General features: G+C 48.4%; 5 protein-coding genes; all 5 read right to left on the reverse strand.

Annotated features, from left to right (window-relative positions):
• Positions 1 to 338: 338 nt before the first annotated feature.
• FFUJ_11670 (uncharacterized protein) lies at positions 339 to 1,814 on the reverse strand (the record flags this gene model as incomplete). XM_023570594.1 has 5 exons in its annotated part: positions 339 to 874; positions 921 to 991; positions 1,043 to 1,160; positions 1,212 to 1,572; positions 1,623 to 1,814. 5 exons carry the CDS (start codon positions 1,812 to 1,814, stop codon positions 339 to 341), a joined length of 1,278 nt encoding a protein of 425 aa, XP_023437684.1.
• Positions 1,815 to 3,593: 1,779 nt separating this feature from the next.
• FFUJ_11671 (uncharacterized protein) lies at positions 3,594 to 4,688 on the reverse strand (the record flags this gene model as incomplete). XM_023570595.1 has 2 exons in its annotated part: positions 3,594 to 4,449; positions 4,510 to 4,688. 2 exons carry the CDS (start codon positions 4,686 to 4,688, stop codon positions 3,594 to 3,596), a joined length of 1,035 nt encoding a protein of 344 aa, XP_023437685.1.
• Positions 4,689 to 4,941: 253 nt separating this feature from the next.
• FFUJ_11672 (uncharacterized protein) lies at positions 4,942 to 6,452 on the reverse strand (the record flags this gene model as incomplete). XM_023570597.1 has 2 exons in its annotated part: positions 4,942 to 6,270; positions 6,339 to 6,452. 2 exons carry the CDS (start codon positions 6,450 to 6,452, stop codon positions 4,942 to 4,944), a joined length of 1,443 nt encoding a protein of 480 aa, XP_023437686.1.
• A 1,450-nt stretch (positions 6,453 to 7,902) lies between these two features.
• FFUJ_11673 (related to thermophilic desulfurizing enzyme) lies at positions 7,903 to 9,507 on the reverse strand (the record flags this gene model as incomplete). XM_023570598.1 has 4 exons in its annotated part: positions 7,903 to 8,794; positions 8,845 to 8,962; positions 9,014 to 9,332; positions 9,382 to 9,507. 4 exons carry the CDS (start codon positions 9,505 to 9,507, stop codon positions 7,903 to 7,905), a joined length of 1,455 nt encoding a protein of 484 aa, XP_023437687.1.
• A 751-nt stretch (positions 9,508 to 10,258) lies between these two features.
• FFUJ_11674 (related to plant PR-1 class of pathogen related proteins) lies at positions 10,259 to 11,163 on the reverse strand (the record flags this gene model as incomplete). XM_023570599.1 has 3 exons in its annotated part: positions 10,259 to 10,383; positions 10,436 to 10,506; positions 10,556 to 11,163. 3 exons carry the CDS (start codon positions 11,161 to 11,163, stop codon positions 10,259 to 10,261), a joined length of 804 nt encoding a protein of 267 aa, XP_023437688.1.
• Between the last annotated feature and the right edge of the window lie 2,218 nt (positions 11,164 to 13,381).

Below are 13,381 nucleotides of genomic sequence, written 5' to 3' on the forward strand. Positions count from 1 at the left end.
CATAATGATAGTAGATTTGCCATAAGAGCAGTGTGAGCGGATAGATGCTATCCGAGTTTTAGACATAGAATAATTGCTTTTTCTCACCGGCCCAAAGGGACGAGAATTTCCGGGCTGCAAGACAAGATGAGTGGCCCAAATCATGGATCAGAACTGTGCATGATGATCGAGTTAATAATGCTGATCATCCGTATGCCTTTTATGAAATTTATACAACGATCGCCATTGGCATACAGGTATGAAACTGGAGTGACAAAAAATATGTACATAACGTCGTGTCTAAGTAATGTTCTAACCCTATTATTATACAAACAAGTAAAATTCAGTATGAGCCTCTCTCATGTCCTTCGAGGCGGTGGTGGTGACAGTCCCTGCTGTGCAGCCTCGTGTTCAACAGCCAATCCCATATTCGAGTGTGCCAACTCGATGCTTCTCGCACTCTTTGCGCTCTCGCTTTCACCTCCAAGGGGCCAGCTATCATCTCGTGTAAACTTCATCTCCTCCCTGTTGAACTTGTACTTGATATCTGGTCTTCCATCCTCCAGATCATCTGGTGACGGCGGATCATTCTTGCCCCAGAAGTCGAACTCTGCTGGTTCTTGTTCCTCGGGGATGTTGCGCAGTTCCATGCCGTCGGGGTTGTTGTTTAGAATGGGGGGATGACCAGGTGTTAGAGGCCCAGTAGAGATGTGCTTACTGCTCCGTGTCCATGTCCAGCCGGAGCCTTTACGTTCGCCGGTTTGGGAGTCGAGACGGCGGGAGGTGTATGATGTATGGAACTTTTTGAGGATGGGGCGGAGAATGGGGATACATTGCACCATGATTGTTCCAGCAACTTCTGATGAGTACCAAATTTGTGACATGCCATTGCGCCCTGTATTTGTGAGCTAGGTTTGTGAAACTGAGATAAGATGACTTACAGATGTAGTAGGCATCACGGCCATTTCCTTGATCCTTCCAGCTAACACGAATAGCCGAGACGATAGCAATACTAGACTGGGGTTAGAAGCATGTCCTTGAGCGTTGCTTCTTCCTGACCTACATCATTCCCAGGCTCATTGTGAAGCAAAGGCCAATCTTCTCAGCCTTCTTCATCTCCAACCCTCTGGTGATAAGCCAAGGGAAGCATGCAAACACGAAATCCATAATGATGTTGTAGACTATACCCCGTTAGTATTCTCCAGTACATCTTGTTGTACATGGCTACTCACTGTTGCCGCCCTCCTTGAAGTCATTTCGGAACTTGGAATCCAAGCAGAAGTCGAATCGATACCAGTTGTCGTACGTTTCCTTGCCGCATACTTTGGCCCACTGGAAGAACACCTTGACGATCATGTAGGCGTTCATGCTGGCAATACAGAACCACAGGATCCATTTCTGCCAGCGGTTGCTCATTCGTAATAGTGTCACCGCGAAGGCTGTCTTTGTCAACGCTTGGCCGATCAATGTTCCGCATGACGAGATGTTGATGAGTATGTGCATTTTGTCGTCCCACTGTTGCGATGAGTCCTTGAGAACATAGCCGTTTCCGAATTCCCAGACGATAAGACTGTTGTTGGCGAGAAGGATGAACTGGAGTTGTTAGGATGCAGCTTCGATATGCTAGGACGATGTGTACTCACCCATGATACCAGAAGGATATAATCATCGTACCACATTCCATGTCTCCTCGTAATCTTGACGTACAGCCTCAACCACAAAAAGAAAGTCGCACCCGCAAACAGCGACCACAGCCCGGCGTTCAACTCGACATAGGGATTGACAAAGGTATGGACGGGTCCGTCATCTTGGTCGTCGCGAAGCCTTAGCTTCATCGCTCACATTTCCTCCTCGGCGGCAACAAGATACCCGATGTTTCGTTTGGCGAATGCAGGTACAGATTCAAGAAACCAACAGCAAACAGAAAAGGTATCAAGAAGAGCTAGAAAAGGTCGGGGGAGCCACAAACGTAAAAGAAGGATTCTGGACCAGCCCAGCACCCCCTGGTCCTTCTGGGTGACGAGCATACGCGAGATGTGTTCGCCCCTGCTTGGGATAAGCCTAACACTCGCTTGGGTAAGTCACCCATGCAAACTAATACGGGACGGGGTCTACCTTAATCGGACACTGGGGCCGCGTGGTGAGCATGTTCGATGTCGAAAAGTCCACGGCCTCAGATGCCGCGTGTACTCCGTACAGACCAGACTTTCGTATTTTCTGTTTCTTGAAACCCGAAATTGACGTAATAGACTCAGCTCAGGCCAGTAAAACACTCTTAATATCTACCGAAACATGAATTATGCTATTTTCGCCATCGGGTCTGGGATGCAGGATGTTGCTTTGTCGGAAACGAACTCCACGGACCTGACACCATCATCACGAAAAAGGCAGTTTCACGCAGCGGTACAGGGCTCTAAAAGAGCCTATCAGCCCGAAGAAATCGTAAAAATAAGGCCCGCCCATCGTCCGGGGCTGCCAAGTGGCTTTTTTCAGTGTCTCTTTTCGTTGTGCAGATAAAAAGTGAAACGACCAAGTGATTCCTATTGCAGGTTGAGGCCCCTGTCTCGGGAATACATCGAGGCTTCCTATACGTGGTTTAACTAAACCCTTGATCGGTCACCCCTGACAAGGACGCTTGGACGATTTCGTCCTTGCGGGCCATGCCATGTGGTTTGTTTTTAGAAGAACGAGAAAAGTCCCAGACTGTATGTCACTAACCAGCCTGGTCATTACTTTCTTTTGCTTCCGCGGGGCAAGCTTGATCAAGGAAGAGGGGGAGAAATGCGATCATTGTCCGTGACCTGTTTGAGTATTATGATCCTGGTGACGTGATGTACAGCACAGTACAGTCTGCAGCGGATCGGTAGATGGCATCGGGGAACAAAACTGATTGTGGATCGAGGACCGTTGAGAAGCCCGGGGCCGAGAACATTCCGCAAATTAATGAGATTGAAAGGAACATTATAAGCTGAGATATAGTGAGGACAGGTCAGCGATTAACTCTGATTAACGATGCATCTGTACTGGAGCCCATCAATCTATCTGCGATTCCCGTCGTACGTTCGCAGACACAGACAGTCCACAAGGTTATCGGCCGAAGTTCCAATGTCCGACCCCGATTCAAGTTCCTCATTCAATGTCACTGTATTGTTCGCCTCACTCACGGACAACACTAACCTAACAAACACCCTGGCTGTTTTACTTCAGCTCCCAGCCTAGCCCCCAGGTACGTGATTCCAGCGCCGTGGTTCCTGGGATCCCAAGGTCCGTCCGCGCATCGACCATCAGACCGTTTAGTGAAACACAGACTATTTACCAATCGCCCACAAAACGACGTTGTTTTTTTTCGATATTCAGGAACAGCGAGCGGGGAGAGCGGGGCAAGCAAAAACGACAACGGTAATCGTAAAACAACCCATACTAAACCACGCGTTGTCCAGAAAAGCAAGGGGAGGGGAGGGACGCGGAAGCCCACGCGGATATAGGGCAAGGATTAAGAATAAGTATAAGGTGGGATGCACAGCACAAAGTATGTACTGCATGTAAAATCTGACAAGAGAAATGCTAATTCATTAATGTCGCTTTTTGGTAATTGTGATTACGGCGCTATTTCCCTATCCTGTCTTGCTCTTGGTACGAGCGACGACGACCACGGCTCTTACGACACGGGACTTGTCGAACCAATTGAACAATCTCCCTGCTAATTTGAAGCCGCCCATTGTGATGCCGTATTCTGCTAACAATTTGTCTTGGCGATCGAGGAACTTGACCAGGCCCGAAAAGACATCGTCTGTGATCTCCTTAATAGTGATCTCGTTGCGGTCATATCCGCACTCCACCAATTGATCTCTGTACTCTGCCTCCGAGAGGAAGGTTCTGAGTGGGCAGCCCATCATTTTTCCGATGAGTCTAGCCCTCCAGATGTCCTTGGTGGAGGCCTTCTCGTTGAGGAGGAGATCGAATGCCATGTAATTGGCGTCAAGTTCTTTGGCGGCGTGTGAGAGGACGGGTTTTCGGGACGGAGAGAAATGGTAGATACAGTCGAGAGCAAGCAGCCATCGCTCAGAATACTTCTCATCAGCCAGCGAATAAACAGCCTCTTTGATCTTGGGACTCCAAGTCTGTGGCTTTGCGGCATCGGCGCGGAAGAGACTGAACGCCTCCGCATCAAATGCAGCCCCCGCCTCAGACAGCTCGCGATAAATCCTGCGTCGCGACGTCTGGACCTGCGCATCATTGAGCGTAAGCCCAACATAGCGAAAATCCCTCCAGCCCTGCTCCGTAGCTGTCCTCGCCAATTGCCAAGTCTGGTCACCACATCCGAACCCCAGATCTAGAATGGCGAGGGAACCGCGAGGACTAGCTTTACCAGGTGCATCACCCGACAGCCCGGCGGCGCTCACAACCTGCTCGAGCAGCGCAGAGGCAGCCTCGGGGAGCGTGTCAATTGGCTCGCCTGTATGAGTTTTCCTGGGAGGCAAATGTCAATGTATGTGTGATTGAAGCTGCAGAAAACGTGGCTGGACTTACCAGTATCCCACGTTCATCCACATGGAGGGTGGTCGCGTCGTGATGTTGAGCTTCCAGTGTCCCAGACCGTAGATATCGCTCATTCGCATCACCACCAAAGCAATGATGCCAGCGATGGCCAGGGTCGTGACGAGCCCTGCGGCAAAGCCAAGACCGAAACTGTCTTGATCGAAGAACATGGTGTCGATGGCGATTGCGGTCCGCGCCGTGAGCTAACGGCTGTTGATTGTGATGAGAGAAGATGGTGACATTGCACTCACGGTCGCTGTATTTACGCACTGATTTCACCCACTAACTACAACTTCGCTAAATGGCTAATTCCAAAGTGAATACATTAAAGTTTCGGCAGTTGAAGCGAGTAGATTATTGTCATCAAGGTGATAATGTAAAGAGAAATCTGCATTTATCGATTATTCTAGTCGTTACTCGTCATTAATTCTGTTCCCACGGAATCGCTACGCCAAAATCTTGAGCTACCCTAATGGCCGACACGACACATCCTTCCAGGAGCACCATGCCATCCCAGCACCAAGCACCAGCGATCCACACATTATCCTGACCATTGACCCAAGCCATGGCCTCACCATCCTCGCTCTTCTTCGTTCCCGAATCCCCTAGCAATTTCTGAACGAGGGCCTGGCCCTCTGTGTTTCGCAGGGTTCTAGTAAATTTAGCCTTCTTGATTGCTTCTGGCTGTGCCTCTTCGCGTAGCGGACATGTGCTGACAACGACTCCACTGGGCATGGCGTGAAGAGCCTCTGTGCGAGGGCTTCCCACGTCGGTGAACATTGTTCGCAGAGTCAAGACTTGGGCTGCTGAGGTGTCTTTCGAATGGTGCATGCAAGCGATGGATTGGCTGGAGCCTGCGTCATCGGCGTCGACGACGCTGATTCCCGCCTTCTCCGGCTTCAAAACAGAGCTCTCGACTTGACGAGTCGGAAGCTTCGCCAATGCAGACCCCAGCGGTTTGAAGATACGGCCAGCGACATCAGGGGAGACGGAGAGGACAACGCGGTCGAAGACTTGCTCGTGGATGCGCCCGGATGCGTCAACGGTAGACTGCCAACGAACCAGCACGGTACCATCGACCTGAGGCACAGCTTCAATCACACGACTATTGAGGTTGACATCCTCCAGTCCCTCCGTCAGTTTGGCCTGGACTTGCGAGACTCCGCCGCAGACAGCGTAATGCTGCTTGCCGTGCGAAAGCTTCTTGTAGTTGACGACGTCGCTCGCGGGGAATTGGAGCAGCTCTTCGTGTGTGCACGTCGCTACACCGCTCAAAAGCGGAAGCAGATAACGCGATGTATATCGTCGGGGTAAACGTATGCGATCGAAATATTCGGCGACAGTCTCGCTGTATCCGGAAGACGTCGTCTTCAACGGCGCGACAAGGAAGCATGCAATCGTGAACCAGAATTGGCACACAATCAGGAAGACAATCTCGATAAAGTGCGCAATCACACCGCGATTGCCCGGCCACGGCGGCGGTGTCTGGTGCAAGTTCGACGCATGAATGAAGTATGCCTCGTTATCGCTTCCCTTGACTGGGACTGTTCCGTCGGCGCTCGTGGCTGCTTTTGCAAAGACAAAAAGGAATTTGATTGGATGTAGCGGGATTTGTAGATGCTGATACATGCGCATCAAGTTGTGGTAGTACCCGTCGGCGCTCGCGCGCATTGGCAGGTCGATTCGTTCGGCATCGTCGTATTTCTCGTTCTTGATCGTAACGGAAGCGGAATCGAAGGATATTCTGTCGCCCTGAAAGGAAGAGACAATGTTAGCGAAAGGATTCAAGGATCTCGGCTGTCGTTGACGACGTGGCGCACCTGTTCGAACAACGTCACCCTATAACGGTCTCCCTTAATAAGATAAGCACTACTGAGACCGGCGAGACCCGTGCCTATAATAGCGACTCGACTTTTCGTATGCTCGTCGTTCATGGTGATGGTGTTATGTACTTGTATTTACTTACTCTACATTGGAATCTTTGACCGTTTTTGATGGAAATTTGCAGAGAATGTCACCTGCTGGTCCTACCCTGTTTTCGACAGTGAATAGCTCAAATGGAAAATCCATTGAATATTCTGATTGGATCGTTTTACGCTCAGACGGTTCCACCGTTCACAAACGTTGAGTGCCGAGGCTTGTTGTTGTTGGCGAGGTGCTAACCACTATTTCAGCAGTGAATGAGCTGATCTCCCGGCACAATCGGCGCCTTCGAAGCTGAGCGCATGTGAAAGACAGTTCGGCATTACAACTATCCGTTATATTTTGGTCGATCGTGATCCTGCTGAAACTTGATAAACGTCATGACAACGAACGAGACCATCAAGAATCTTGTATTGAACCTCTCAACACTGAAAGTGTCGGGTGTGTCAGGTAAGACAAGACAATGCTCAGCGCAACGTGGCGGGTGGACCCAGAGCTGTAGGCGCTATAACTAAGGTAAGCACCAACCTAAACTGCGTCACAGCGGGTTCAGGGAAGCCCAAATAATTTCCAGAGCGTCTTGCGATATGCGATCACCTGTTGTTGGTTGACCAATTCTTAGCGATCCTGTCACAAGAATCTGATGAAAGCTTTCGAACCAACTCAGGAGCACAGAAAGGTCGGGTGGCATAATGCTGCAAAACTTGTTCCATCGCTGCATTAAGGTTCTGCAATTGTATTGTTTCTGTACCCTAGCCTACAGAAGGGAGCTAACGAGGCGGGGCTTGAAGATATTTAGGCCACACAGGCTCACAGGTCCAGGTCAACGAGGATCATTTGAGTAATGGCCGTCAGGTCGACAATCTCATGGATGGCAAACAATCTCCTACAGTTTATCATGTCAAATCCGGAAGATTTAATTGTGCGACTGTATTTGCAGAGTAACGAATGTAGCTTCAATGAATGAATACGTCAACTTCGTAGCAGCAACCTAAACTTCGGTGGCATCCACTCGCTTGACAGCTGCCAACAGGCGGCACGGCCGACCCCTGTTGAAGCTTCAGTGCCTGGTGACCTCACCATTCAGCAACAATCTATCATCTCCAGCCTTGGCCCTATCCTTTCTCATCAGGGTAGAACTACTGTCACCGACAGTATTAGTGAATATAATGTAGAAAGATTGAAACATCTGGGGGGCATGGTAAATGGCCTTGCGACAATGAATGAAACAGTTCCTGAATCACTCTCATGCCTAGGATCTCCTCGGATAAGGCGGCTGGGTCGGATATCTTCTCATCACGAGCGCTTAAAAATCTAAGGATTGGTAAGATATTGATATGAGGCGAGGTCGCAGAGTCTGGATCCTTATGCTTTGGGGTAGGATGAGGATTGTGTTTTGCCGTGTGGACTGCACGCCTAAGGCATTGCCGGCAGCTGAACATTTATGCTATTGACCGAAGACTATTCCTCCTTGAACACGTCATACTTATACTTTGACCCAGTGTGATCATCCCGAAGCTTGGATTGACCAATTCCGTAGACATTCTCTCGCAGAGTATGGCCCCCTTCACTGGGTATCTCATGATATAAACCCCTTCTTCGGAGCTCAGGCACCAATAACTCAACCAGATCCTCAAAAGTTCCAGGTGTAGTGACGTAGCCAACATTGAATCCATCCAAGTCTCCCTCCTTGATCCAACGCTCCATCTCATCCGCAACAGTTTGAGGGCTACCAACAGAGACTGGGCCCAGTCCGCCGATGCCAGCCTTCTCGGCAATAACTCTTGGTGTCCACTTTGGAACATGTTCACTAGTGACAGTGAATGCATCAAGAAGACTTTGAACCTTGTGCTTCTCTAGAGAGTCCGCAGAGGTGAGCTCTTGATCGAGCGGGATCTTGGACAAGTCGATGCCAGTCCATCCGCTGACAAGAACTAGTCCACCAATAGTCGAGGCGTATTTCTTTAGTTCCTTGAGTTTCTCCTGCGCTTCTTCATCCGTGCGGCCAACGATGGGAGTGAAAGTCGCAAAGAACTTTAGTGACTGAGGATCTCGGCCCAGTTCAGCAGCCTGCTTGCGAATTGCTTGGATCTTGGGCTTGAGCAGTTTTGGTGAGTGGGAAGACACAAAGATGCCTTCTGCATGAGTTGCCGCAAACGTCTGACCAGCCGATGAAGTACCAGCTTGGAACAAGAATGGCGTACGTTGAGGCGAAGGGTCAACAATGTGGCGAGTGTCCAAGTCAAAAAACTTGCCATGATGGTGAATGGTCCTGATCTTGTCGGGATCCGCATAGCTGTCATTTTCTGGATCAGGGGAGATAGCCTCATCTGCCCAAGAGCCTTCCCAGAGTCTGCTTTAAGTTGAGTATCAAGCTACACAAAAGCAACAAGGGCGACATACTTATATAGAACACGCAAGTACTCATCTGCCTGTTCGTATCTCTCGTCATGAGCAATGGGACTGTCCAGGCCAATGGCTTTAAAGGCCGCTTTCTTCCAACTTGTGACAATGTTCCAGCCTTTCAAATTATCAGCCCCTCATGTATGCTATTTTTCCATTCAATGCTTACCGATCCTTCCTCTGGTGAAGTGATCCAATGATGAGAAGCGCTTTGCTAGCAGAAAAGGCGGTTCAAAAGATGTTGAAGCGGTGATGGCAAAAGACAGGTTCTTCGTCACAGCTGCCATGGCACTGATGGGAATAGTTGGATCTGTCATGGGCCATTGGGCTGCACGACGAATGCAATTATCCAATTTTCCCTCATAAGTGTCATAACCGCCGTAGGTATCTGCCAGGAAGAGAGCGTTGATACCTCCCTTCTCAAGCAGCTGGGCTAGGTCGATCCAATACTGGAGATCGCGCTTGGTGGCTGATTTGTCTACCGGATTCTATTTGTGTTCAGCATAAATCTAATGCAAAGAGTGTAGTAATACTGACCTTCCATTGACCTGGCGATAAGTGCCCAATCGTTGACATGTCAAAGGCATTGATGATGATTTTCTTCTTGAGATCATTGTTACGGTTGTCGATGGTACTCTCGTTTGTTGCTGGGTTGGACGCCATGGTGGCTACAAGGGAAACAAGCCAGATCAAAATTAGAGATTTTGTTTTAAATTCTGAGGAGATGAAAGACTTGCAATGGTTGTCAGTTGAGCTGTATCTGCAGATGCCGTCATGCAAACCTATTCCAAGTTCGAATCGCTTCGATATTTATGTTATCGAAACCCCGCATGTCCAATCACGCCTTCGTGTCTTTAATGCCACTTAAGATACGAATAATCACGTCTTCGGCAATAGCAGGATCTAAATCGAGTTGTGACTTGCTGAGGCTCTTGCGTGATCCCGATAACGGATGTCACAATCATTGTGAGACCCCGCGCCTTCAACGGACTCCAGATCAATCACCGTATGTTGTAAAGTCAAGATATTAGCAAACTACCAAGAGCATCAAAACTTGTGAGTTTTATAGAATTATCATATGTCTCTATAGCTGGACTGCGACATACACACACACACACACAAATGTCAGCACGCTTGTGTTCGCATAGCACTTAAGAAAGCTCCATTCATTCACATAAGACGAAATGAGAAAAGGCAGATGGTTTAACAAATCGATTTGTTTAACATAATTCGTGACACGTAAGCGAATGTGAGGTATTCTAATAGTAATACATGTAACCATTTTCGATGAAATGGCTTGAATCAAAGAAGGTATCAGGCCAGCGCTCGCCAACAACGTCCATCAGATCCCTTCTCAACTGCCCCTGGCAGATGTTCGATCCAGTTATGTATTCTCAAGTCAGTGTTTTGTTATTTAATAAGGCTTCTGGCCGACAACATTGCCGGGACCGGAATATCGAGCAACAGTGTACCAAGCACCCTTGGAGTCCTTAGCGGCACCAATGCCAATCTTTGTTGAGGTCTTCCAGACACATTGAGCTGACGAACAGTTAGTCATGTATAGTGAGATGAGACGGGTTCATTATCTTACTGTAGTGACCATACATGGAAAAGTTACCCTTGGGAATGGTCTCACCCTTGTAGTACTTCTTCTCGTTCAACCTGATACTGTTAGTCAGTTGTATATCATCCTAAGTGAGAGTGAACATACCAGCCCTGAGCACCAGCAGTGATGGGGTTCTTGAATCCATTGCTTGCCCAAGCATATGCGAGGTTCTCACCCTGATTGGGACGGTCCTTTCCTGCAGAATGCTGCAGCTTGCCAGCCTTGGCCAACTTCTTAGCATAAGCTGTAGCAGCTGATTCGAGCTTGGAATCCCACACAATAGCCTTGACCTTAACTTTGGAGCGAGCGACATTGTGGCGGCGTAGAGCCTCCTTCTTATCTGAAGTCAAAGCCCTAGTGAAGAGTCTTGAAAAGATGCTGCGCTTCTCTTCATCAGTGTCCTCAACCTCTGTGTCCTCATCATCGTTATCGGGATAAAAGATGACGGGATCTAGGCCCAATCGAGTGACGTCAATGTTGGCTTCTAGGACACGAGGCTTGTTGTAGTCACTGGGGACCTTGTAGTCGTTATCAGTGCTGACTTCGGCCTTTGCGGAAACACCATCAGAGTCTCCGCTCTCGTCTTGAAGACCAAAGCCATTGACAGCCAGGTCAGTGTCCAGGAGTTTGTTGGAAGGTGCTGCAATCACCGTTGAGAGAAACGATGAAGCTAGGAGAAGGGAAGAGTGAAGGTAAAGAGTTGATAAATGCATTTTGTCTGAGAGTTGAAGATTCTTAGGATAGATTGTATGTTTCTGTGGTGTGATAGTTGGGGATATGTTTCAAGAATGCCTGATTCCTGGTCCTTATATAAACTTCAAAAAGATTCTTCTATGATGATCCAGTCACCTAAAGTTGGGAACTTCTCTGACGTCGATGAGTGGCGTGGATGGGACTGGGTTGCGGATAGATCACAATCCGTGAGATCGGCGACCCTGAAGACCCTTATTTAGAGTGCCAAACTTAACTTTAAGTACCCAGGGGCAAAAGCTAATTTTCTCACATGGTTTTTTACTGATGTACATTTCAGCTACCATTCTTCTGTTTTCGATGCTTGGGAGTTATGCATTTTGGTGGTCTGGCCCCTCGGTAGTTATGCTGGATCAAGATCGTGGTGTCTCAGATGCTTGCGGCTATTGGTTCTTACAATCCCTTGTTAAAGCATTCAATAAATGATGTTTTCCGACACACAACGCAAGGGAGAGACAATGCCATTGTTTCCCGTTACCAACGCTCCTTGGTACTTTTCTCTGGGGAATATGAGGCAAATTGTCGCATTGATAGAGTTCGACTTAGCAGCGGAGAGGAGCCCGCAGACCTGGAGAGCTGTTGCCCATGAAATCATCACTCCAAGTTCCTGAGAATTCCACGAATAATATCACCTCGGTCTGAGTTCCTGCACTTGACGGGTATTCAATAGATGCAGAATGGAGGTGTCAGCTGAATACGGTAATGGGTTTTGGCCGTTCCCGGAACATCTACATTCCAAGCACCGCGTCATCCACAAACTCGGTCTAGTCTACAAGCGTTTCAAAATCTCAACGACCAAATAACGGGCGCGATGCGACATTTCTAGCCTTAGCGACAGACCAAAGCGAGTTGCGCATTCGTCATTCACATATGCGAGACAATCCACTACATTGCTGGCCTTGGGCTGTGTAACCCACCGTGCCCGCCAATGAGGAATGCCACTCAAACCTTGGGCAGCATAAAGTCGCCAGTCTTACCCAAGACGGAAGAGCTGAAGCCGTTGGTCTAAAAGGTCTTGACGCAGGGGAATTCCAGGTACGTGGAGGAGGTCTCATGACGGCACTTGCAGATCCGTCTGACGCGTGCCGATTCTGTCACTTTTAGGCTGAAATGGGATTCATAGAGAACGCATCATCATCAGTATTGGATTGCCACGAAAGGTTGTGAACGCCTTGGGAGGCTTCAAGAGGTGGACTTATCGAGAGAAGGCTATTCTCACTCTCTTCACTGACTCACTCTCTTCACTGACAAACTCCTCCGATCTTATGGCTTCCACTGTAGATTACTACGAACAAATCTAGTATTGATGACTGATCTCTGCAAAAAAAGACTCAAAGCACTCCCAAAGGCCCTGTAAGGTTACGATTCACAGAAATGCGGTAACTACAACTGGGCTTATGCTAGTAACGTTGATGGAACTCGTTTAAGCCATGACATTGAGAACTGCCAAAATGAGTTGGAAGTGACGCGTGTCGCACGGCCGGCTTTTCTGCCAGCCTTTTTGTAAGAGAATCCGATAATAGTGACAGAATGGCGTACGCTCAAGTTCGGAACCTTTGATTCCCCCGATGTCGTGTATCCTTCAGTAAAGATCCTAAAACAATTGTTGGTCTTGGGGCTGCGTATTGTGACGGTTCCAACATTACAAACAATTTCTATACGATTGCGGCATCCTGCCTTGCTTCTTGAATCTCAGGGTAACTCCACTTATCTTTGTCACAGTCTATCATGTAGAAGTACGACATGAAGGTTCTTAGGGCCGGAAAATGCAGGTTGTGCTGCGATTTAACTGTACAGTGTGGCTGGCCATGTTTCTATCACGGCCCCTTTTGTAGCGATGAGAGATAAGATAAGAATACAATATGGATATTACGTCGGATCTTTGATAATCCGCGACGATAGACTTCTTAGGCCCACTGGTCTGTCAATTTCACACTGTACTGCCTCTGCCGAGCAATGTTGTACTGCTGCAGGGTAATTGTAAGCCATCGAGCCTACGAATTGCGAGAACCAGCAGTATTTTAAGGTAAGATGAACAGATATATAATCTTTGATAAGACGCCTTTCAAACTAATATGGACTCCTATCAGCGACTAATTTCGCCGGTATCTCATCATCTGGTCAAAACAATATTTCTTTAAGAGGATCTCTTCTGCTGGTGATGACTGCATAAAGATACCA

The sequence above is a fragment of the Fusarium fujikuroi genome, chromosome FFUJ_chr11, assembly GCF_900079805.1.
Source record: "Fusarium fujikuroi IMI 58289 draft genome, chromosome FFUJ_chr11".
Lineage (NCBI taxonomy): Eukaryota > Fungi > Ascomycota > Sordariomycetes > Hypocreales > Nectriaceae > Fusarium > Fusarium fujikuroi.